Genomic DNA, 24169 nt, shown 5'->3' on the forward strand with positions numbered 1-24169 from the left:
CACAGTCTCGGTCTAAACCCTCTATCCCAAAATGTACCCCAATGTAGAGTTTGTGTGTGTGTTTGTGTGTGTGTGCGTTTGCGTGTGTGTGTGTGTGTGTGTGTGTGTGTGTGTGTGTGTGTGTGTGTGTGTGTGTGTGTGTGTGTGTGTGTGTGTGTGTGTGTGTGTTTGCGTGTGTGTGTGTGTGTGTGTGTGTGTGTGTGTGTGTGTGTGTGTGTGTGTGTGTGTGTGTGTGTGTGTGTGTGTGTGTGTGTGTGTGTGTGTGTGTAGAGAGAGAATAAAAGAAAGAGAGAAAAGAAAGGGAGGAAGGACGAGTGTGAGGGTAAGGGAGAGGGAGATAGAGAGAGAAATGGGAACAAACAGCCTATCTACATTGTTGAAATGTACTGTAAGAATCACAACTTTTTGTTCTTACTTTACGTGGCAAAATTGAAGTGCCCCCTGCTTCTTGTTGCTTTATGGTAATAACCCCAGGTGGTGGTGGAATGATAACATATGATTTCATCATAACAAGGTCAAAGGTCAAGTGCTTGAGGGAGTCTATAGTAGTGAGTTGTAGTTTCACAGTAACAGAATATACCGTTGTTCAAAACATAAAGAGGTACAAAATGCAAAAGAGATTTTGTCCAAAACATTGTTCGATAGCTATGATTTTTTCCTGAATGTTAGATGACAATAAAATGAATTAATCCGGAGAGAAAAAACCAGGAAGCTTAAAAGAAATACAATTGCATGTTAAGAGCCATTTTCTGATTTAAAAAACTGGCAGGAGTTTAAGAAAAAGATATGCAAATGCACATTCCTATTGATTTTGCTATTATGACTCAGTAACAAAGAATGAAATGTCATTGCCTTAAATAATACTCCGTATCTACCTATCTTCTAGCAATTCTATTGCCTACTCTCTCCAAGCACTATACTGAAACTTCCCATACTGACTACCAGTGGGGGCCTACAGTCTTAAATCTGCTGAATTTCTTTACGATGAGGACACACACTTCTTTGACACACTGCAAACACAAGCATCAGTATGGGTTCTTTAGAAGTCATAATTCTATATGTATAATATACCCTGTATGTACTATGTAATATATTTACATATATATATTATTTACCCGGATGTAACTGCCTAAATGTTGTTGTAGACATTGAAACAAGACTCTATAATATATCTATTGCGCACACACACGCACGCACGCACGCACGCACGCACGCACACACACACACACACACACACACACACACACACACACACACACACACAGAGAGAAACACACACACACAAAGCCTGTGAATCCTAAAGACCAAAGCCTCAGGTTGGGATCGCGGTGGTAACATAGGTTGACGCTTCACACTAGTATGGCTACACACGACAATAACCGGTAGGACGTTACCTTATGCACTGGTATTAACCTGGTATTTACTGGTACATTACATATTATCAGAGGGTACTTCATTGTTAACTACCTGGTACCAAAATGTGCCTAGTCGTGTGTGATTAACATGTCATTTGTAAGTAAATAGCAAGTCATTTTGAATAAAGTGCCACCCAGGTACCCTATCCCCATCTCTCTCCACTCCACCATACTGTCAGAGCGTCCCTCTCTTCATTCAGCTTAATAGGAAGGGTGAGCATGGAACAGACAGACGGCTAGCTATGATGCAGACAGACAGACACCAGGAAGAGACAGTAGGACACATCGGCTTCATCTTAAAGGGTCCATCACAAGAAAAGAAAGAGAAAGGGGGGAGAGAAAAAAATAAACGAAAGCGCAAACCCTCTTCTGATGTCTACCATCAAAGAATAAAGAAAACAGCAGAATTATATTCATCCGAAATGTTGCTAATGTCCCAAACTAGTTAGTCCAATATCTCTAATCCTTTCATGGCATCTGAGCTGCAAACAGTGAATGTGTGTGTTCCCTCTCCACATACGTGTTGGCACTTCATAACGTTGAAGCACTAAGCTATGCCTCACCTCACCGAATGCATCTCCAGATAACGCAACTTCTGTAGAGAGTAATGTCAGGAGCATCTCAACTCCGAGGCCCCCCCCCCCCCCCACATCGCCTCTGTATTTCACACAACATTTGACACCTGAGCCTCAAAGATATATAATGTATAGAACCCAGAGGCGTTGGGGTGCGGTGGTGGATAGGGGTCTGCATGTGTTGGTATGTGATTGTGTGAAGGTGTGTGAGAGTGTGTGTGTGTGTATGTGTTACACGGCAAGGTCGTCGGGCCGGGCTCGGACACTGCTGGTCTTGCTGGCCCTGCTCAGCCTGCGGGCGTCCGCCGCTATGAAAACAGGCGGCTCGTGCATCTCCACCCGGGTCACCGTGACATCATCAACGTGCGTCAGCGGCAGCGCCGCCTCTTCTTCCTGCTGCTGGTGCTCCTCACTCCTTCTCGATTCCCGCAGCGGGAGGGTGGAGGAGCGGGAGTCGGGGATAGGAGGGGCAGTGTCCGGTGGAGGGGGTGACTGCTCCTGGTCAGAGGAGTTGTGGGAGGAGGAGGAGGGTGGCGGAGAAGGGGAGGAGGGAGGAGGAGGGTACAAGGAGGACTTGGCAGCGTCCAGAGTCTGCAGCTCCATGGCCATGTTGGCCCAGTTCTGCTCCACGGACTGCTGCTGGCCATTGCCCTCGCTGCCGTAGAAGGACGTGGGAGGAGCCTCCAGCAGGAAGTCTTCATGGAAAGGGTCCATCTTGAGTTCTGCCGCCGCTGCCTGCTGCTCGGATAAAGCGTCCGTGGCGTTTGCCTGCTCGTCGGGCAGGTACACCACGTTCACGCCACCGTACGTGGGCAGGCAGTTGAGGGCCGGGTGGGCGATCCCCTCCTGGATCATGTTGGACTCCACCGCCTCGTCTCTGGCCAGGGGGAGCACCATTCTGTCGGGCCCAAACTCGTTGCTGACCCCCTGCTTCACCTTCTTCCATCCCAGGTGGTATATCTCCAGCAGGTTGAGTAGCAGGGAAACGCAGGCTACCACCAGCATGAAGATGATGAAGATGGTCTTCTCTGTGGGGCGTGAGATGAAGCAGTCAACCGTGTTGGGGCAGGGCCAGCGACCACACTTATACAGGGGGCTGAGCTGGAAGCCATACAGGAAGTACTGACCCAGGATGAAGCCCACTTCGAACAGCGTCTTGAAGATGATGTTGAACACGTACGTGCGCAGGAGAGCCCCCCGGATGCGGATTTTACCGTGCTCGTCTCTGATGGGGGGCTTCTCCTTTTTCCCTCCTCCTCCTCCGTTCCTGTACAGAGGGTCTCTCTCCTCCTGGTGCCGGCTGGCCTTCCGCTGCTCCTCCTCCTTCTCCCGGTGTTTCTCCTCCATGCGGACAATGTGCAGCACGTGTCCCAGGTAGATCAAGGTGGGCGTGGACACGAAGATAATCTGCAGCACCCAGAAGCGGATGTGCGAGATGGGGAAGGCTTCGTCGTAGCACACGTTCTCGCAACCGGGCTGCTGCGTGTTGCAGGTGAAGTCCGACTGCTCGTCTCCCCACACTTCCTCCGCAGCCGCCCCCAGGACCAGGATACGAAAGATGAAGAGGACTGTCAGCCACACCTGGACACAAGGGACATAACGCCACATAAGACGGCATAAGGGGCTATATACCACAGGAATAAAAGGGTAAATCAATCAAATAACTGTATAAATGTATCAATCGATCAATCAAGCACCTTGCCAATCACGGTGGAGTGTTCTTGAGCGTTCTCCAGCAGCCGCCCCAGAAAGCTCCAGTCACCCATGCTTCACACGATTTCTAGCCTGGGGAGAGAGAGCACAGCCTGGGATGAGTAGCAACTGGGCGAGGCCTGGGTGGGGAGAGGCTGGGGGGGAATGGCTGGGGGAGAGAGGTGGGGAACGGCTGAGGAAGAGAGGTGGGGAGAAGCTGGGGGAGAGAGGAGGGGAGAAGTTGGAGGAGAGGCAGGAGAGAGGTTGGGTGAAGCAGAATAGAGGTGCAGCTAGAGATGTGGGGGAAAACTGGAGAGAGGTGCAGATAGAGAGGTGGAGGAAAGCTGGAGAGAGGTGCAGATAGAGAGGTGGAGGAAAGCTGGAGAGAGGTGCAGATAGAGGGTGGGGGAAAGCTGGAGAGAGGTGCAGATAGAGGGTGGGGGAAAGCTGGAGAGAGGTGCAGATAGAGGGTGGGGGAAAGCTGGAGAGAGGTGCAGATAGAGGTGGAGGAAAGCTGGAGATAGGTGGGAGCAACAGAGAGGGAATAGGGCTGTGTAGGCACCGACTGGGGATGAGAGGGAAGAGAGAGGTGGGGAGAGAACACACACAGAATGAGAGAGCATAGGCCAGGGAGAGGGGGAGCACAGGCACGGGTGAGTAACAACTGAGAGGGTAAGAAAACAGGAAAGGGAGGTGGGGAAATGGGAGAAGGGGACATGAGAGAAGAGGGGAATAAAAACTTTGAATGAAAATGTACAGGTTCAGAAACCAAAACAAACATTGGTGGAGTTGACCTCTGGTTTGAAGCCATCATATTACAAAAGATTACTGTCATATTATGCACAAACATTGTATCCATCCTATGCACTTTCTGCTCCCGACATCACTCAGTGAAATCACACAATCTCTCAGTCAAAGCCAATGCGTTTGGCACTGAAGGAGGCAGCAGGGTTGCATTTAGGAGGCGGCATGATTCTTGTTCTACGTAAAGGATACATATCTGTTCTAATATATTTCTATCTGGAGGTTCTGTAATGTGGCATCCCACTCAGCACAGCCCAGAACAGCTGTGGAGACCACCGAACAACCACCCTCAGACACAGGATGGACGCCATCGAGTCAGTCATACGGGACTAACAAGCTGCCTTGATCACTTTCCCTCTCGACCGGCGACATACTTCTCTAATACATTCTCTAATCACAGTACTGGAGACTGAGGTTAAACATGCCAATAAAAAATCCTGACCACCACCATTGTGCTTCTTACAGGCCTACTAAAATCATTAGCAGCAATTCAAAGGAACGTTTTTCCCAGTGCTGACATTTTACAGTTGTATCAATTTGAAGTCTGCTACAATTGAGAATCTAGTGCCCACGGCAACTTTTAAACACATTGCAAAGCAGACGAAAAAAGGACCAGATGTCCAATGACACAAAAAGCACCCAAAGTAGTGACAGACAGTGGACTTACTAAAATGTTGTTGTATTGTCAGTGATAAATCCATCAACTAGTGGTTCAAAAGAAATACAATACCTGGAAGCAAAAACCAAATCATATCAGTTATGAATTACAATTATAATGTCATTTAAATATGCTCACATTGCCCAAATACCCAAATTAACCATTCTTTTGTATGCCTATTGTCCATGCAACTTACGATATAGACACTTCGGAGATGAGTGGAAAACTCTAATCTGTTTAGGCTGGCTACAAGCCTACTGGCCACAAATAAAAATGTATCATGTCTTCAAAGTCAAAAACCTCCATTATCTTCCCCCAAAATGTCTATTTCTCTGAAATAGGTGACTGGTGTTTCTAATTGGACAGACTACATGGAACCATGAACCCCTTTGAATGCCACAGAATTGATAGACATATGTGTTTTGTTTTGAAAGGCAGATTTAATTGAGGAATGTATACAATCCATCCATAGGCCTGTCTGTGTGTTGCTGGGCAAGCGGGTTACAATGGCTGGCCATCTGTGGCAGTCTGAATGAGTACATAACAGCCTGGGAGGAATGCTCGGATCATCAGAACACAGAACTGCTGATGAGGGGAAATATTTGCCCCGGATTGACTGATATGCATTTACAGTGGGCTTTATATCACCAATACATATAACAACAACAAAGCAACAGATCCCAGCTGCATTACTCTACCTGTTACACACTCCTGTTTGGACATGTAGTGGTGTGAAAACAAGGACCTATTTTCCCCATGTTAAAACACAGGCAGGCTGTTACTGTCAAATCTATGATCACTATGATTACCACAGTATCTCAATCTATCGATTGGTGTTGCATTGTTGCTGAATGTAGCCCATATTAGCTCAACTCGAATCACTGGCCTTCTACAGTTCAATATTCATTTCAATAGATGATTCCATGGTCGTTATTCCTGGCCTAGCCTACCCAATAACGCGCTGGAATCAAAGTGGTGCAATACCCCTCTATAATGACAGTATGTGTCGAGCTGCACAGTATATGTGTTGATCCTTTTGAGGTTTTGATGAAATACCGTCTGTCACCTGTGACAATAGAGAAGCTGCCAGACACGCATTGTGCTCCTTGGCACTGGCTATTGACGGGGATCAGCGGCATTGTGCTCCAGCGGCCGCACCATTTAACTCTTTGACCACACTGACCCAAGTTATTTAAATATATTAACCTTAGGCAATAGATATCCTAACAGAATACCTATTGATACAGTAATGTATTGCAGGCTAAATCAAGTCAGCATCACTCGCATTGGAATTGGTGAGCGTAAAAGTGGCAACTTGGCGTTCCCAAATAAGCACAAGGACATGGTTCATGGATAGACTCCCCAAGCCTTGGCCACTTGAAGCAATATCCGGTGGTCACTGAAGCTATCCAAATGAAAGGGTTGGAAAATCCTACAGACCTTCCCAGGTAGAAAGATCCCTCCCCTTCCCCCTCACTCCCCATCCCTGACAGCTTACCAATCTCCTTTGAAAGCGGCCGGCCAAAAACTTTTTCCCGGATGCGTCGCGATCTGCGTTCTCTTATTTTCTCCCGCGGGGTTCGAGGCCAGGCGTGCGGGAGAGAAAGAGAGCGAACAAGAGAGAGAGAGAGAGAGAGAGAGAGAGACAGCGTGAGGGTGAGCAAAGCGATGCTAGTCTAAGGGCGCGTGTGGAACCTGGAGATTGGGTCCCGCAAAGCGCAGCGGCTGCGTCCGGTGCCCAACCATCGCTACTGTCACATTGTGTGACCATCCATGAGTGCACGCGTGGGGGAGGGTGGGGGCGGCGTCGCCCACCCGTCAACCCCCAGTCACCTCCCATCCCACCCTGCCACCCTGCTCTTCCGAAATTCCACACCAGGACTCCAAAATTGTGCATGGCGTCTCCGCGCTCAGGGGGAAAACGATGGCCTTGACTATGTTGGAGAGTAGGCATAAATGAATATAGATGAGTTATAGTACAGGACTGGATGTTCCTCTCCTATATTATCTGTACTATCTGAACATCTTCTTTGTGCACTTTGTATATTTTTTGTATTACTCTATTTTACATTTATGCTATCTGAAAATAATATATATAATACATCACATCTCATGATTAAGTGCTGGGATGTGCTTCCTCAGGCCCACTAACACAACCATGATTTACAAACATCTGACCACCCACCATCACCCAAATTGTGAAATGCAGCTTTGCTAAAATGTGTCTCAATGATCAGACAGTATATCAAATATCTAATGTTTTTATTTCACGCGTTTTTAAAACACACACATCCTCGTAAGCCTTTACTCGTAGTACTCTACTGTGATTCTGCGAATGCCATTGTCAGTGTATTTACTTACAATGTTATCTCTTCATTACCAACATCACAATTCCATAGGAGCAATACAAACTGTCTGTCTGTCTGTCTGTCTGTCTGTCTGTCTGTCTGTCTGTCTGTCTGTCTGTCTGTCTGTCTGTCTGTCTGTCTGTCTGTCTGTCTGTCTGTCTGTCTGTCTGTCTGTCTGTCTGTCTGTCTGTCTGTCTGTAGGCCTGTCTTTGCCTGTGAGTGGTCAGTGGCCATGTGTGAATATTGGCCACTAGGTGGCGTAGTGACTCCAATGACTGAAGCGGGGAAGGAGATCTTCTGTGCATGTCTGGAGTGGACTACACAGTGTTTACACATATTTATGATTCGGTGTGTTTGCGTGTGTACTGTAGGCTACTTATGTTTTGCACGTCTGTGTGTGCATATATACGCGATGTCTATAGCTCCCCCGTCCTCACACCGCCTTGCTGCAGGTGGACCCAGACGAAGAGGACGACAACAACTTCTCATTCTTCTTGTTCTGCTGCAGAGTCTTATCTTTGGAAGAGGTTGAGGAACAGTTTGCACCCTTCCCTTTCTGTTTCCCCCCTCTGCGCCGTGATGACGGGCACCGAGCGATAGCCTTGGCGACCAGGTAGGCCAGTTCTGCCATGTTGAGAGCCATACAGACGCAGGAGGAGGCGGCCATGAAAACGGTGAAGACAGTTTTTTCTGTGGGGCGGGAGACAAAGCAGTCCACCACATTGGGACAGGGCCACTGGTCACACTGGACCAGCCTGGGCATCTGGAAGCCATCGTACAACACGTACAGAGCATACCTGGAGAATGAAGGGGAAGACAAAGGCTTAGAACTACAGATGTAGCATCTTTATTTCAGCCAGTTTGCAACAGCGGGTAAATAATCCTACAGCAACAGGAAATGTGAATTTTGTTGATTATAATTCATGGACATTTTTGTAGGGGTTGATATATTTTTCGTAAAGGGAAAATCATGTCTGACATTTCAAAGTGGAAATTACAAACTTCAGAAGCCTTTTTAACCTCAAATACACTACAAGATTTACATTTCCTGCATTGCGGGAACATTCTCCCGCAACAGGGTGATCAAATTAAGATCCTACACTTGTACATGGTGATGTCATGAATCTTGAGGAAGTGTATCGACATCTTATTCTTAAGCGTTTGTATGTAATGGAGGTGATTCATTGAGCTACACTCAAGTAACTTGTCTGCCTGAAATAAAGACTTGATAGGCTTTGCTCAGTGAGCTAACACAGTACGTACATGAAGCCTCCCTCGAACAGCAGGCGGAAGACCAGACTACAGGCGTACGTCCACCACAGCGGCCCGGCGATTGGCAGCCTCCGCCTCCTCAGGCTCTCTAGCTCAGCCTCCTGGGCCGCCTGGGCCTTGTCGCTGCGGCAACGCCCCCCGACTGAACCCTGCTGCAGGACCTGGCGTTTGTCGCCGTGATTACGGTAGGCCACGTACATGGCGACAAGGAGAGCGGGCGTGGAGACGAAGACAAGCTGCAGACACCAGAGCCTGATGTGGGACACGGGGAAGAAGTGGTCATAGCAGACGTTCTCGCAGCCCGGCTGCAGGGTGTTGCAGACAAAGTCACTCTGTTCGTCCCCCCAGACGCTTTCGGCCGCCAGGACCAGCACGGTGACACGGAAGATGAAGAGGACAGACAGCCACACCTTCCCCAGGCTGGTTGAGTGGCGGTTCACACCAGCCAGCTGGGTGTACAGTGTCCCCCAGGTCATCTCTCCTGCTCCTCTGGCCCAGAACACACACCTCTACCCTGGGGAGAGACCAGAGGAGAGAGGGGGTGAGAGGTGGATCTAAGTAGGGAGAGTTGGAGGGAAGAGAGAGGAAGGAGGAGATAAGAAAACATTAGGTGCCTCCCGGGTGGCGCAGTGGTCTAGGGCACTGCATCGCAGGGCTAGCTGTGCCACCAGAGACTCTGGGTTCGAGCCCAGGCTCTGTCGCAGCCGGCCGCGACCGGGAGGTCCATGGGGCGACGCACAATTGGCCTAGCGTTGTCCGGGTTAGGGAGGGTTTGGCCGGTAGGGATATCCTTGTCTCATCGCGCACTAGCAACTCCTGTGGCGCAGTGCACGCTAACTAGGTCGCCAGGTGCACAGTGTTTCCTCCGACACATTGGTGCGGCTGGCTTCCGGGTTGGATGCGCGCTGTGTTAAGAAGCAGTGCGGCTTGGTTGGGTTGTGTTTCGGAGGATGCATGGATTTCGACCTTCGTCTCTCCCGAGCCCGTACTGGAGTTGTAGCGATGAGACAAGATAGTAACTACTAACAATTGGATACCACGAAATTGGGGAGAAAAGGGGGTAAAATTTAAAAATAAAATAATAAAAAACATTAGGTACAGGGTCCCCAAGCTTATCGTTCCTCTGTTGCCAGGGAATAATCAACTCTACTCTAGGGAGAGAGGAGAGGAGAAGGGGGGTGTAAGTTGAGGTTTTAAAAAATAAATAGAGAGGGAGGAGAATAAGAATGAGATGAGAGGAGGAAGTATAGAGATGAGAGGAGGAGGAGAGAGAGACAGAGAAAGAGAACTGAATACAGTTGCTTGGCTAGACCAGTGCCAATGTTATAATGAACTATTGATCCAGCCAACATTTCTAATGTAGAAAAAAGGGGTTCTTTGTCTTTCCCCATAAGAGAACAGTTTTTGGTTCCAGGTAGAACCCTTTTTGGTTCCAGGTCAAACCCTGGAAAGGGTTCTTCATGGAACCGAAAAGGGTTCTACCTAGTACCACAAAGGGTTCTACAAAGGTTTCTCCTATGGGGACAGCCGAAGAACCCTTTTAGGTTCCCCCTAAGAGTGTACAGCTGAGCTATATAGCCGTACTAAGTTTTAATAACTGCACTATAACTGCACGTTACATTAACCTCTCGAAGACACACAATATTCACATCAATGGGGTTTACATGCTATAGTAATAAAATATCAATAAGTTGAAGTGTTGTTTTATTATTCACTTCATAAGTTGTTTTTAACGTGACTTTGAGATTCAATGTGTAATGAAAGGCCCTATATAAAATACATCTATTATTATTATGATAGGTCAATTCAAGACATTGTGCATGAAATTATTCTTTTCAACCCCATAATACTTTCATCATGTGATAACAAAAATACATTTTACACAACACGTCTCCAAAGTTTTTGAAATGTTCCATCTATTGAAATAAACAGAGAAAAAGAAGTGATCTGACAGAGAACAGAACAACACATCAGCCTGTCTTCCTCACCTTTTCTCTCCTGAGTGTCAGGGAGGCTCCATGTATCCCTACGTCTTCTGCTTGGTTCACTCTGCCACAGTCAGATCCATCCGAGCTCCAGGGAGAGGCCGTGTAGGGTGAGACGCTGACTACAACTCATGTGCTCTGAGCTCTCAGAGACGCACCTGAACTTGTGGATTCACCTACGTGACGTCAGTTTCGGGGCGGAGCTGAAATCTGGAGCGACAGCAAGTGCAGTTTGAGCGAGTCTTGAGCGGATGTTCCTCTGTGTAAGAAACACGCCAGCCATAGATGTTGTGCTGATCTGCATCCTTCTTTGCTTCACTCAAATATATTTGTGTGTGTGTGTGTGTGTGTGTGTGTGTGTGTGTGTGTGTGTGTGTGTGTGTGTGTGTGTGTGTGTGTGTGTGTGTGTGTGTGTGTGTGTGTGTGTGTGTGTGTGTGTGTGTGTGTGTGTGTGTGTGTGTGTGTGTGTGTGTGTGTGTGTGTGTGTGTGTGTGTGTGTGTGTGTATATACTGACTGAGGAGGAGTTCATTCAGTCAGTTTATCAAAAGAGGTTTTGTTTTGCTTTCTTGTGGTTCTAACCAAACAGCGAATCCCACATTGGGTGATTATACTTTTTTGGGTGTGTGGATACACAAACCAGGTCTTGATGTCTTTACACTCAAATGTGGTCCAAATGTTGACCTCAGGGAATGTTTAACACACTAGGATTTTTTTGGATAAAACTAGACTTAAACACTCCACAAAACACATCTCAGTTCACTGGTCACGATGGCAACACCCACCCGTAGCACGCGCTCCAGCAGGTGTATCTCACTGATCATCCCTAAAGCCAACACCTCATTTGGCCGCCTTTCCTTACAGTTCTCTGCTGCCTGTGACTGGAACGAATTGCAAAAATCGCTGAAGTTGGAGACTTTTATCTCCCTTACCAACTTTAAACATCTGCTATCTGAGCAGCTAACCGATTGCTGCATGTACATAGTCCATCGGTAAATAGCCCACCCAATTTACTTACCTCATCCCCATACTGTTTTTATTTATTTACTTTTCTGCTCTTTTGCACACCAGTATCTCTACCTGAACATGACCATCTCCAGTGTTAATCTGCTAAATTGTAATTATTCACTCCTAGGACCTATTTATTGCCTACCTCCTCATTCCTTTTGCACACAATGTATATAGACTCTTTGTTCTACTGTGTTATTGACTTGTTTATTGTTTACTCCATGTGTAACTCTGTGTTGTTGTCTGTTCACACTGCTATGCTTTATCTTGGCCAGGTCACAGTTGTAAATGAGAATTTGTTCTCAACTAGCCTACCTGGTTAAATAAAGGTGAAATAAAATCAAATAAATAAACATTGAACCCAACCCCATCCCACCCCCATCCAGGTGCTTGCAAGATCCAGTTTGTTCATGCACCTTGGTTGAACTGCATTGTAGCAGTGTACAGGATTCATTACATTTACATTACATTTAAGTCATTTAGCAGACGCTCTTATCACCCCAAACACTCCTCTTCTGTCTGAATGGCTCAGTGGACGAAGTGAAACACTTTCCTTTCTATTCATCTCTCTGTTCCCTACTCTGTTCTTCCCTCCCTTCATCCCTCACTACCAAACTGCTCCCACCAGATTGGGTTTCCCTAATCACCCCCATCCTGCCCCACCAGGATAACGGCAGGGCACAGTGAGGACACACACACACACACACACACACACACACACACACACACACACACACACACACACACACACACACACACACACACACACACACACACACACACACACACACACACACACACACACACACACACACACACACACACACACACACACACACACACACACACACACACACACACACACACACACACAGTTGTCTCCTATTTCTTGGGGATTGGGGGCGGATGCCCAATGGTAGATTGGGTGTGGACAGAGCAGAGGAGCTGAAGGGTGGGCACTGGTCACAAACCCTGGTGAGGGCAGAGGAAGGAGGGGGTACAGGGCTCGATAGAGCTGAGGTGGGGTGGGTAGTGAGTACAGGCATGGCTTTGTGTGGCTCCTTTTGGCGACAACAACAGTTCTGTTTACCAACGAGGTGAGTTGACACAGGGGTCTGGTGCTGCATGACAAGAGACACAACCAGAGTGATGATAACTGGTCATGTCCTCCTCAGCCAGATGTGATTTGCTTTTCTGAGAAATTGTGTATAGTATTTAGACTGTGTGTTCCGTTTTGAGACAGTGAGTGTGTATTGTATTGAGACTGTGAGTGTGTACCGTATTGAGACTGTGAGTGTGTATTGTATTGAGACTGTGAGTGTGTATTGTATTGAGACTGTGAGTGTGTATTGTATTGAGACAGTGAGTGTGTAGTGTAGTGAGACTGTGAGTGTGTATTGTATTGAGACAGTGAGTGTGTAGTGTAGTGAGACTGTGAGTGTGTATTGTAGTGAGACAGTGAGTGTGTACCGTATTGAGACAGTGAGTGTGTATTACATTGAGACTGTGAGTGTGAATCGTATTGAGACAGTGAGTGTGTATTGTAGTGAGACTGTGAGTGTGAATCGTATTGAGACTGTGAGTGTGTATTGTAGTGAGACTGTGAGTGTGTATCGTATTGAGACTGAGTGTGTATTGTAGTGAGACTGTGAGTGTGAATCGTATTGAGACAGTGAGTGTGTATTGTAGTGAGACTGTGAGTGTGTATCGTATTGAGACAGTGAGTGTGTATTGTATTGAGACAGTGAGTGTGTAGTGTAGTGAGACTGTGAGTGTGTATTGTAGTGAGACAGTGAGTGTGTACCGTATTGAGACAGTGAGTGTGTATTACATTGAGACTGTGAGTGTGTATCGTATTGAGACTGTGAGTGTGTATTGTAATGAGACAGTGAGTGTGTAGTGTAGTGAGACTGTGAGTGTGTATTGTAGTGAGACAGTGAGTGTGTATTGTATTGAGACAATGAGTGTGTACCGTATTGAGACAGTGAGTGTGTATTACATTGAGACTGTGAGTGTGTATTGTATTGAGACAGTGAGTGTGTATTGTATTGAGACAATGAGTGTGTACCGTATTGAGACAGTGAGTGTGTATTACATTGAGACTGTGAGTGTGTATCGTATTGAGACTGTGAGTGTGTATTGTAATGAGACAGTGAGTGTGTAGTGTAGTGAGACTGTGAGTGTGTATTGTAGTGAGACAGTGAGTGTGTATTGTAGTGAGACTGTGAGTGTGTATTGTAGTGAGACTGTGAGTGTGTATTGTAATGAGACAGTGAGTGTGTAGTGTAGTGAGACTGTGAGTGTGTATTGTAGTGAGACTGTGAGTGTGTATTGTAGTGAGACAGTGAGTGTGTACCGTATTGAGACAGTGAGTGTGTATTACATTGAGACTGTGAGTGTGTATCGTATTGAGACTGTGAGTGTGTATTGTAATGAGACAGTGAGTGTGTAGTGTAGTGAGACTGTGAGTGTGTATTGTAGTGAGACAGTGAGTGTGTATTGTAGTGAGACTGTGAGTGTGTATTGTAATGAGACAGTGAGTGTGTAGTGTAGTGAGACTGTGAGTGTGTATTGTAGTGAGACTGTGAGTGTGTATTGTATTGAGACAGTGAGTGTGTGTTGTAGTGAGACAGTGAGTGTGTAGTGTAGTGAGACTGTGAGTGTGTATTGTAGTGAGACAGTGAGTGTGTATTGTAGTGAGACAGTGAGTGTGTAGTGTAGTGAGACTGTGAGTGTGTATTGTAGTGAGACTTGGTTTGTTGTTTTGGAAAGTTTTGAAAGTCTATTGAAAAGTTTGTTAGTAGCTAGTTACTTTCTGAGTTCAGAGTCTGCGACGCGGCTGGCATCCGTTGTTTGGACCGCTGCTATCTGTCCAGTGATCCTGCCGACCCAGGGTCTGATGAGCTGCTTGGCGTAGCAGCCAGCTTATCAAAATAGCTGGGTTTTCTTGAGGGCTTGAAGGCAGCACGCGACGCTGTTAGCCATTGTGGCTGGGATCGCGGCTTGTCCTGGGCTTGTGGCTGTCTAGATCTCGGCTGTTTGTTGTTTTCAATCTTCCGTGTGACCTGCCCTGTCTGGAACTGCGAGAAGTTGCAGCGTAACCTGTGTTGCTACCATGACAAAGACCAAAGCGGGCAGGAGGACTGTGGTGTCTTTCTATCACAGGGGAAGGATCTTTTAACAAACAAAAATAGTTCTACAAGCAGTTGTCACAAGAACAAGAAAATAGCTTCAAGTATTTTGTCCAAGTACTGGTGGAGTCAACTAATAAAAGAATGGACGACCTGACCAGAGAGGTCCAGGACCTGAAGAACAATTGGCAGTTCTCCCAGGGTCTCAGGTCGATGACTTTAAATATGAGAATGGAAACATGACTGCATTCTGTAAGTCATTGAGAGAGGACATTAGTTCTGTATGTGAATCCATGATAACAATGACAGAAAAATCTGATTATCTCGAGGGACAATCAATGCAGAACAACATGGCTGTGGACGGAATTGCAGAATCTCCACATGAGATAGTGGTCAAGATCCTGAGATTCAAGGACAAGGTAGCTGTTCTGGAAAGAGCCAAGAACTTCAGAGGAATGTATATCTTCCTCATCTAGAACTATCCGGAAGCTGTGTACCAGAAGAGGAAAGAACTTGTCCCAGCCATAAAAGCTGCCAGAGTGCGTGGGGACATTTCTTACATCTGCTATGACAGGCTCATTGTCCATCCACCCTCCCAAAAGCCTGGAAGGGACGAGAGAGCCAAGCCTATGGGTTCGTAGCTTCAACCCTGCAGCACACACACACACACACACACACACACACACACACACACACACACACACACACACACACACACACACACACACACACACACACACACACACACACACACACACACACACACACACACACACACACACACACACACACACACACACACACACACACACACACCAACTGGTTAATGGACTGCTGAATGTATATATTTGCCTCTTGCTTTGTTTGCTCTTTCCTATATAATATCTATCTCTAATAAGCTACCCATGAAAGGGCTCAAAATAGCCCATATTAATATATGTAGCCTTAGAAATAAGGTTCATGAAATCAACTTGCTAACATCAGATAACATTCCTATATTAGCCATTTCGGAGACTCACTTAGGTAATTCATTTGATGATACAGCAGTGGTAATACAAGGACATAACATTTACAGAAGAGACAGGAATGCTTATGGGGGAGGTGTTGCTGTATATATTCAGAGCCATATCCCTGTAATGCTTAGAGAAGATCTTATGCAAGTGTTATTGAAGTGTTGTGGTTGCAGGTTCACTTGGCACATCTAAAGCCTTTTCTTTTGGGGTGTTGCTGTAGCCCACCAAGTGCTAACAGTCAGTATCTAAATAATATGTGTGAAATGCTTGATAGTGTATGTGATGTAAACAGAGACGTCTACTTTCTTGGGGACCTGAATAATTGACTGGTTTTCATCAAGCTGTCCGCTCAAGAGGAATGTTTCCACTGTAACCAGTGTCTGTAATCTGGTTCAGGTTATTAATCAATTTACCAGGGTGTTTACAAACACTACAGGAACAAGATCATCTACATGTATTGATCACATTTGTACTAATACTGTAGAACGTTTATCAAAGCTGTGTTCAAACCCATTAGATACAGTGATCACAATATATCACAATATATCCAGGAATGCCAAAGTTCCAAAAGCTGTGCCTAAAATAGTGTATATGTCACGATCGTCGTAAGCATACTCGGACCAAAGCGCACATCCAACCCAGAAGCCATCCGCACCAATGTGTCGTATCACTCCAATGGCAACACCGTGCACCTGGCAACCTTGGTTAGCATGCACACCGCCCGGCCCTCGATGAGACAAGTATATACCTACCGGCCAAACCCTCCATAAACCAGACGAAGCTAAGCCAATTGTGTGTTGCCCCACGGACCTCCCGGTCGCGGCCGGTTACAACAGAGCCTGGGCGTGAACCCAGAGTCTCTGGTGGCGCTGCAGTACAGCATCCTTAACCGCTGCGCCACTTAGGAGGGTGCCAATTATTTTAATGATTGCTTCATTGGCAAAGTGGACAAACTAAGGCAGGAAATGCCAACAACGAACAGTGAGCCACCGTACTCAAGCATAAAAAAATGAAAAATGAAAGAAAAGTTTTTAAAGTTGTAATTTTGTCAATAATGACAAACTTCATGGCATTGACAACTTAGATTGAAAGCTACAAATAATGGTAGCTGACTCTATAGCCACTCCTATCTGTCATATATTTAATCTGAGCCTAGAGGAAAGTCTTTGTCCTGGAGGGAAGCCAACTTCATTCTGCTACCCAAGAGTGGTAAAGCGGCCTTTACTGGTTGTAACAGCAGACATATCAGCTTACTGCCAGCTCTTAGCAAACTGTTTGAAAAATGTGTGTTTTGTGTTTGACCAAATACAATCCTATTTCTCCTTAAACAAATTAACAACAGACTTTCCGCATGCTTATGGAGAAGGGCACTCAACATGTACTGCACTGACACAAATGCCTGATGACTGGTTGAAAGAAATTGATAATAAGAAGATTGTGGGAGCTGTAACTGTTAGATTTCAGTGCAGCCTTAGACATTATTGACCCTAACCTGTTTTTGAGAATGGCTTTTATCTAATAGATCTCAGAGGGTTTTCTTTAATGGAAGCTTCTCTAATGTCAAACATGCAAAGTGTGGTGTACCGCAGGGCAGCTCTCCAGGCCCGCTACTCATTTCTATGTTTACCAATAACCTGCCACTGGCATTGAACAAAGCATGTGTGTCCATGTATTCTGATGACTCAACCATACATGCATCAACAACCACAGCTAATGAAGTCACTGAAACCTTAACAAATAATTGCAGTCTGTTTTGGAATGGGTAGCCAGTAATAAACTGGTCCTGAACATCTCTAAAGCTAAGAGCATTGTATTTGGTACAAATCATTCTAGACCTCAGCTGAATCTGATAATGAATGGTGCGGCTGTTGAACAAGCTACTTGGCATTACCTTATATTGTAAACTGTCATGGTCAAAACATATAGATTCAATGGTTGTAAAGATGGGAGAGGTCTGTCCATAATAAAGAGATGCTCTGCTTTTATGACATCGCACTCCATAAAGCAAGTCCTGCAGGCTCTAATTGAGTCTTATCTTGATTATTGTCCAGTTGTGTGGTCGAGTGCCTCAAGGAAAGACCTAGTTAAGCTGCAGCTGGCCCAGAACAGAGCGGCATGTCTTGCTCTGGCTAAGAGTTGAGGAGAGACTGACCGAATCACTTCTTCTTTTTATAATATATATTAATGTGTTGAAAATTCCAAATTGTTTGCATAGTCAACTTACACACAGCCCTGAAACACACACTTACTCCACCAGACATGGCACCAGGGGTATTTTCACAGTCCCCAAATCCAGAACACATTCAAGAAGGCGTACAGTATTATATTGAGCCCTTATTGCATGGACTCATATTGCTCAAATGAAAAAACAGATAAAGCAACACCTTACGGCACAACGTCTCTCCCCTATTTGACCTAGAAAGTTTGCGTGTTTGTATTGATATGTAGGCGATGTGTGCTATTTTTAAATGTATGTAGTTCTGTCCTTGATCTGTTCTTGTCTATTAATGGTGTGTATTATGTCATGTTTCATGTTCTGTGTGGACCTCAGTAAGAGTAGCTGCTGCTTCCGCAACAGCTAATGGGGATCCTAATAAATGACCAAATACCAAAGATGTTGAGGAAGTGAGGTACGCTCATTATAACCAAATGTCTCCTCTCTGTCATATCACTCCCATCTCTGCCCCTACTAAGCTGATGGTGGCGGCCAGTGATGACAGTAATGTGTCCATTACATTAGATGTCTTCAGGTGAGCAGAGAGATGAGGCATTTTAGCCATAATACCCTATGTACTGCTGTTTCATACAGGAGGAGGAGGCAGCAGTCAGCCACTCACAGCCCAGAGGAAGGGCAAATTCACAGTGACTCGCACACACACACACACATGCATGCACACATGTCCAGAACCCGGGCAGCACACATTAAAATGACCAGATTACCTTCAAAATCAGCCTACAGTATACACTTTCAAAGAGACTCTGAAGTGTCTACCTCCGCTCTCCATCCCCTCTTTTCACATCAGTCAGTCACCTTGTTACCAGATTCAGGTACAGGAGCTACAGTAAATGTCTCTGTTCTCCCTGAGGCAGAATCAACACCAGCAGGGTTACAAGGCCCCATTGTGTCCATCTGAAAAGAGGGGTTTATACATTACAACTAAACGCATAGAGGATAGAGGGATTCGGGGGGAATGAGAGAAAATGGACAGAGGAAACGATTCCTTTTTAGAGAGGAGATGGAGGGGGTGTCATTGATCGTAATCCGGTTATTGCGAAAATAATGAATTGATATCAGTGTCTTGAGAGGGCTCTAAAACACAATGTTATGGGAGAGAGAGACAGAGAGAGACAGAGAAACAGAGAGAGAGAGAGAGAGAGAGAGAGAGAGAGAGAGAGAGAGAGAGAGAGAGAGAGAGAGAGAGAGAGAGAGAGAGAGAGATGGAGGGGTGGAGAGAGAGAGATACAGAAAGATAGAGAGAGATAGGGATGGAGAGAGAGAAAGAGAGAAAGCAAGAGAGAGAAGTGGAGAGAAAGAGAGAGCGAAAGCAAGAGAGAGAGAGAGAAGAAAAGAAGAATGAAAAGAGAGAGAGAGAGTGGCGGATAGATTCTTTGAAGTGGATCCATGAGAATTCTGGTGCAGGGCTGCGAGGGGATGGGCCTGGTCGGGGTAAAATGGATGTGATTGTTAGTGAGAGTAGACCCTGGTCATCCAGCCAGCAGCCGAACAGAGGAGGCCAGTGTGAGGGCTCTCTCAGCGGGAAGGATAGACAGTGGGAGAGAGAGGCTCTAGCTGCATGTGACTAAACAGTAGGTCTCGGCCGTGTAGGTGGACAATTACCATTGATCCCGGCCAAGTTAGTTGTGATAGATGAGGGTGGAACGTGCTTGACTCTAGTTTCTTCTTCACAGCAATTTGAATACTGATAAACAGTATCAAAGGGTAATCTCATAGTTGTCTTTAGTTGTCTTAAAAGGCCAGAAGTCACTTGATGGAGTTGGGTTGACTCAATTCATTTCAAGGCAAAACACATTTGATATACAGCTGTATTGTGTAACTCCTGATGAGGGAGGTTTGGGCTGATCTGAGAACAGGGGTCAGAGGTGATCTACGACTGGACGGTCCCACTCCTGCTGGCATTCCGCACACACAAGCATGCACATGCACACACTTGCACGAGCGCACGCACACAGATGTCCAGGCCAGAGGCTCAGACAATGGGGCTTGCAATGCAGACCCAACTGCAAACCCATCATGTATATCCAGTACATTTACACACTCACTAAGTCCGTACAGTATGTGGAGATAAGCAGAGGCATACGTAGACACGCGCACAACTACAAACACACACCCGTGCATAGAAATTCACACAACGATCTGCATTGATAGATAGCCTATACACGCAATACATTGCCCAGTCTCTCTGGTATGCTTTATAGACTACTGTTTTTTGACATGCACTGTCCACACTCCAGCAGACAAATCAATTTAATCATTATGTCAGATTTGAGCTACATCTCAATTGCTGGAAAATGATTATTTCTTAATTAACACAAATGATGATGACAAATGTGGGGTTTCAATAGTGGCTTCTGTCCTCGACACAGATGGTCGCTTTTTTCTGTATTATTTCTTACATTGTTAGGCCAGAAAATGACAAGTGTTATTACCTCCAACCAGGAAGAACTATTGGATATAAAGCGATGTCAATTTACCAACATTACGACCAGGAATACGTCTTTCCCAAAGTGAATCCTTTGTTCGGACCTCCACCCTGGACATGAGATCTTATCCCAGAGGCCGACGCAAAACAACGCGGTTGCCACAGGAGAGGCAGACTGAGCGGCCTACTGGTCTCAGAAGGCGAGCACACCATCCACCGCTTCCGAGCATATTACTCGCCAATGTCCATTCTCTAGATAACAAGGTGAACGAAATTAGGGCACGAGTTGCCTTCTAGAGAGACATCAGAGACAGTAACATTCTCGGTTTCACGGAAACATGGCTCACTCTGGATATGTCGTCAGAGTCGGTACAGCCACCCGGTTTCTTCATGCATCGGGCCGACAGAAACAAACATCTCTCTGGTAAGAAGAAGGGTGGGGGTGTATGCCTTATGATTAACGACTCGTGGTGTAATCACAACATCATACAGGAACTCAAGTCCTTTTGTTCACCTGACCTAGAATTCCTTACAATAAATGCCGACCGCACTATCTTCCAAGAGAATTCTCTTAGATTATAGTCACAGCAGTGTATATCCCCCCCCAAGCAGATACCTCGTCTGCCCTGACAGAACTTCACTGGACTCTATGTAAACTGGATACCATACATCCTGAGGCTGCATTTATTGTAGCTGGGGATTTTAACAAAGCTAACCTCAGAACAAGACTTCCTAAATTCTATCAGCATATTGAATGCGCAACACGAGCTGGTAGCATTCTGGATCATTGCTACTCTAACTTTCGTGATGCATACAAAGCCCTCCTCTACCCTGCCTTCAGCAAATCTGACTATGACTCCATTTTGTTGCTCCCAACCTATAGCCAAAAACTAAAACAGGAAATGCCCGTGCTCAGGTCTATGCAATGCTGGTCTGATCAATCGGATTCCACGCTTCAAGATTGCTTCGATCACATGGACTGGGATATGTTCCGGATAGCCTCAGACAATAACATTGATGTATACACTGACTCAGTGAGCGAGTTTATTAGCAAGTGCATTGGAGATGTCGTACCCACTGTGACTATTAAAACCTTCCCTAACCAGAAACTGTGGATTGATTGCAGCATTCGTGCAAATTTGAAAGCGCGAACCAACGCTTTTAATCATGGCAAGGTGACTGGAAACATGACCAAATGCAAACAGTGCAGCCCTTCCATCCTCATGGCAATCAAACAAGCAAAGCATCAGTATAGAGACAAAGTAGTGTCACAATTAAACGGCTCAAACACGAGACGTATGTGGTAGGGTCTACAGTCAATCACGGATTACAGAAAGAAAACCAGCCCCCGTTGCAAACATCGGCGTCTTGCTCCCAGACAAATTAAACAACTTCTTTGCTCGCTTTGAGGACAATAGAGTGCCACTGACACGGCCCACTACCAAAGCCTGTGGGCTCTCCTTCACCGTGGCCAACGTGAGCAAAACATTTAAACGTGTTAACTCTCGCAAGGCTGCTGGCCCAGACGGCATCCCTAGTGGTGTCCTCAGAACATGCGCAGACCAGCTGGCTGGTGTGTTTATGGACATAGTCAATCAATCCGTATCTTAGTCTGTTGTCCCCACATGCTTCAAGATGGCCACCATTGTTCCTGTTTCCAAGAAAGCTAAGGTAACTGAACTAAATGACTATCGCCCCGCTGCACTCACTTCTGTCATCATGAAGTGCTTTGAGAGACTAGTCAAGGATCATCACCTCCACCCTACCTGATACCCTAGACCCACTCCAATTTGCTTACCGCCCCAATAGGTTCACAGATGATACAATCGCCATCACACTGCACACTGCCCTATCCCATCTGGACAAGAGGAATACCTATGTAAGAATGCTGTTTATTGACTACAGCTCAGCATTTAACACCATGGTACCCTCCAAAATCATCTCTAAGCTCGAGGCCCTGGGTCTCAACCCCGCCCTGTGCAATTGGGTCCTGGACTTTCTGACGGGCCGCCCCCAGGTGGTGAAGGTAGGAAACAACATCTCCACCCCGCTGATCCTCAACACTGGGGCCCCACAAGGGTGTGTTCTCAGTCCTCTTCTGTACTCCATGTTCACCCATGACTGCGTGGCCATGCACACCTCCAACTCAATCATCAAGTTTGCAGACAGCACTACAGTGGTAGGCCTGATTACCAACAAGGTGAGGTGAAGAGCCTCAGAGTGTGGTGTCAGGAAAACAACCTCTCACTCAACGTCAACAAAACAAAGTAGATGATTGTGGACTTCAGGAAACAGCAGAGGGAGCCTCCCCCCATCCACATCGAAGGGACAGTGGTGGAGAAAGTGAAAAGTTTTAAGTTTCTCTGCGTACACATCATGGACAAACTGAAATGGTCCACCCACACAGACAGCGTGATGAACCTCAGGAGGCTGAAGAAATTGGACTTTTACAGATGCACAATCGAGAACATCCTGTCGGGCTGTATCACCGCCTGGTATGGCAACTGCACCGCCCTCAACCGCAAGGCTCTCCGGAGGGTAGTGTGGTCTGTTCAACGCATCACTGGGGGCAAACTACCTGCCCTCCAGGACACCTACAGTACCCAAAGTCACAGGAAGGCCAACAAGATCATCAAGGTCAACAGCCACCCGAGCCACTGCCTGTTCATTCTTCTATCATCCAGAAGGTGAGGTCAGTACAGGGTCATCAAAGCTGGGACTGAGAGACTGAAAAACAGCTTCAATCTCAAGGCCATCAGACTGTTAAACATCCCTAACATAGAGGCTGCTGCTAACATACAGACTCAAATCTCTGGCCACTTAAATAAATGGACTTCACAAAGTTATCACTAGTCACTTTAAATAACGTCACTTTAATAATGTCTACATATCCTACATTACTCATCTCATATGTATATACTGTATTCTATACCTTTACCTATCTTGCCTATGCTGTACAGCCATCGCTCATCCATATATTTATATGTACATATTCTTATTTATCCCTTTACATTTGTGTGTATAAGGTAGTTGTTGTGAATTTGTTACATTACTTGTTAGATATTACTGCATTGTCGGAACTAGAAGCACAAGCATTTCGCTACACTCGCATTAACAGCTGCTAACCATGTGTATGTGACCAATAAAATTCGAATTGATTTGATTTGACATGAACTGGGAAGTGAACAAAATATTCTCAGTAGACATCCACTTACAGTATTTTGACCTTATTGAGGAGAGGAGATTTAGAATATGTATATGCACCACTGTCCCATAAGAGTGGGGTACATTGAGGTTGACATTTAAAATGGTTAAGGGTTAAGGTTATGGTTAGGTACAGGTTATGGTTAGGCTATGGGTAAAGGTAAGGGTAGGGGTTAAGGTTCCCGAGTGGCGCAGCGGTCTAAGGCACTGCATTTCAGTGCTCGAGGCGTCACTACAGACTCTGGTTTGATTCCAGGCTGTATCACAACTGGCCGTGTTTAGAAGTTCTATAGGGCGGCGCACATTTGGCCCAGCGTCGTCCGGGGATAGGGTTTGGCCAGGGTAGGCCGTCATTGTAAATAATAATTTGTTCTTAACTGACTTGCCTAGTTAAATAATATCATT

The 24169-nt window shown here is 46.0% G+C and overlaps 2 protein-coding genes across 4 annotated transcripts; both read right to left on the reverse strand.

The window, feature by feature from the left end:
* Positions 1-181: 181 nt before the first annotated feature.
* On the reverse strand, positions 182-6932 carry LOC124011668 (gap junction alpha-3 protein-like). 3 transcript variants are annotated; one of them, XM_046325135.1, is made up of 4 exons: positions 6643-6932; positions 5154-5216; positions 3688-3775; positions 182-3571 (listed from the first exon to the last, which is right to left on the reverse strand). In XM_046325135.1, the coding sequence occupies exons 3-4, from the start codon at positions 3754-3756 to the stop codon at positions 2222-2224; spliced, it is 1419 nt and encodes a 472-aa protein (XP_046181091.1). In that variant the 5' UTR covers positions 3757-3775; positions 5154-5216; positions 6643-6932; the 3' UTR covers positions 182-2221. The 3 variants fall into 3 exon arrangements, with proteins under 3 accessions (XP_046181091.1, XP_046181093.1, XP_046181092.1); XM_046325137.1 differs by lacking the exon at positions 6643-6932 and adding an exon at positions 5341-6242; XM_046325136.1 differs by lacking the exon at positions 5154-5216.
* Positions 6933-7421: 489 nt separating this feature from the next.
* Positions 7422-10871, reverse strand: LOC124011484 (gap junction beta-2 protein-like). Its single transcript, XM_046324913.1, has 3 exons — positions 10753-10871; positions 8756-9278; positions 7422-8289 (listed from the first exon to the last, which is right to left on the reverse strand). The coding sequence occupies exons 2-3, from the start codon at positions 9238-9240 to the stop codon at positions 7926-7928; spliced, it is 849 nt and encodes a 282-aa protein (XP_046180869.1). The 5' UTR covers positions 9241-9278; positions 10753-10871; the 3' UTR covers positions 7422-7925.
* Between the last annotated feature and the right edge of the window lie 13298 nt (positions 10872-24169).

The sequence above is a fragment of the Oncorhynchus gorbuscha genome, linkage group LG23, assembly GCF_021184085.1.
Source record: "Oncorhynchus gorbuscha isolate QuinsamMale2020 ecotype Even-year linkage group LG23, OgorEven_v1.0, whole genome shotgun sequence".
Classification (NCBI taxonomy): Eukaryota; Metazoa; Chordata; class Actinopteri; order Salmoniformes; family Salmonidae; genus Oncorhynchus; species Oncorhynchus gorbuscha.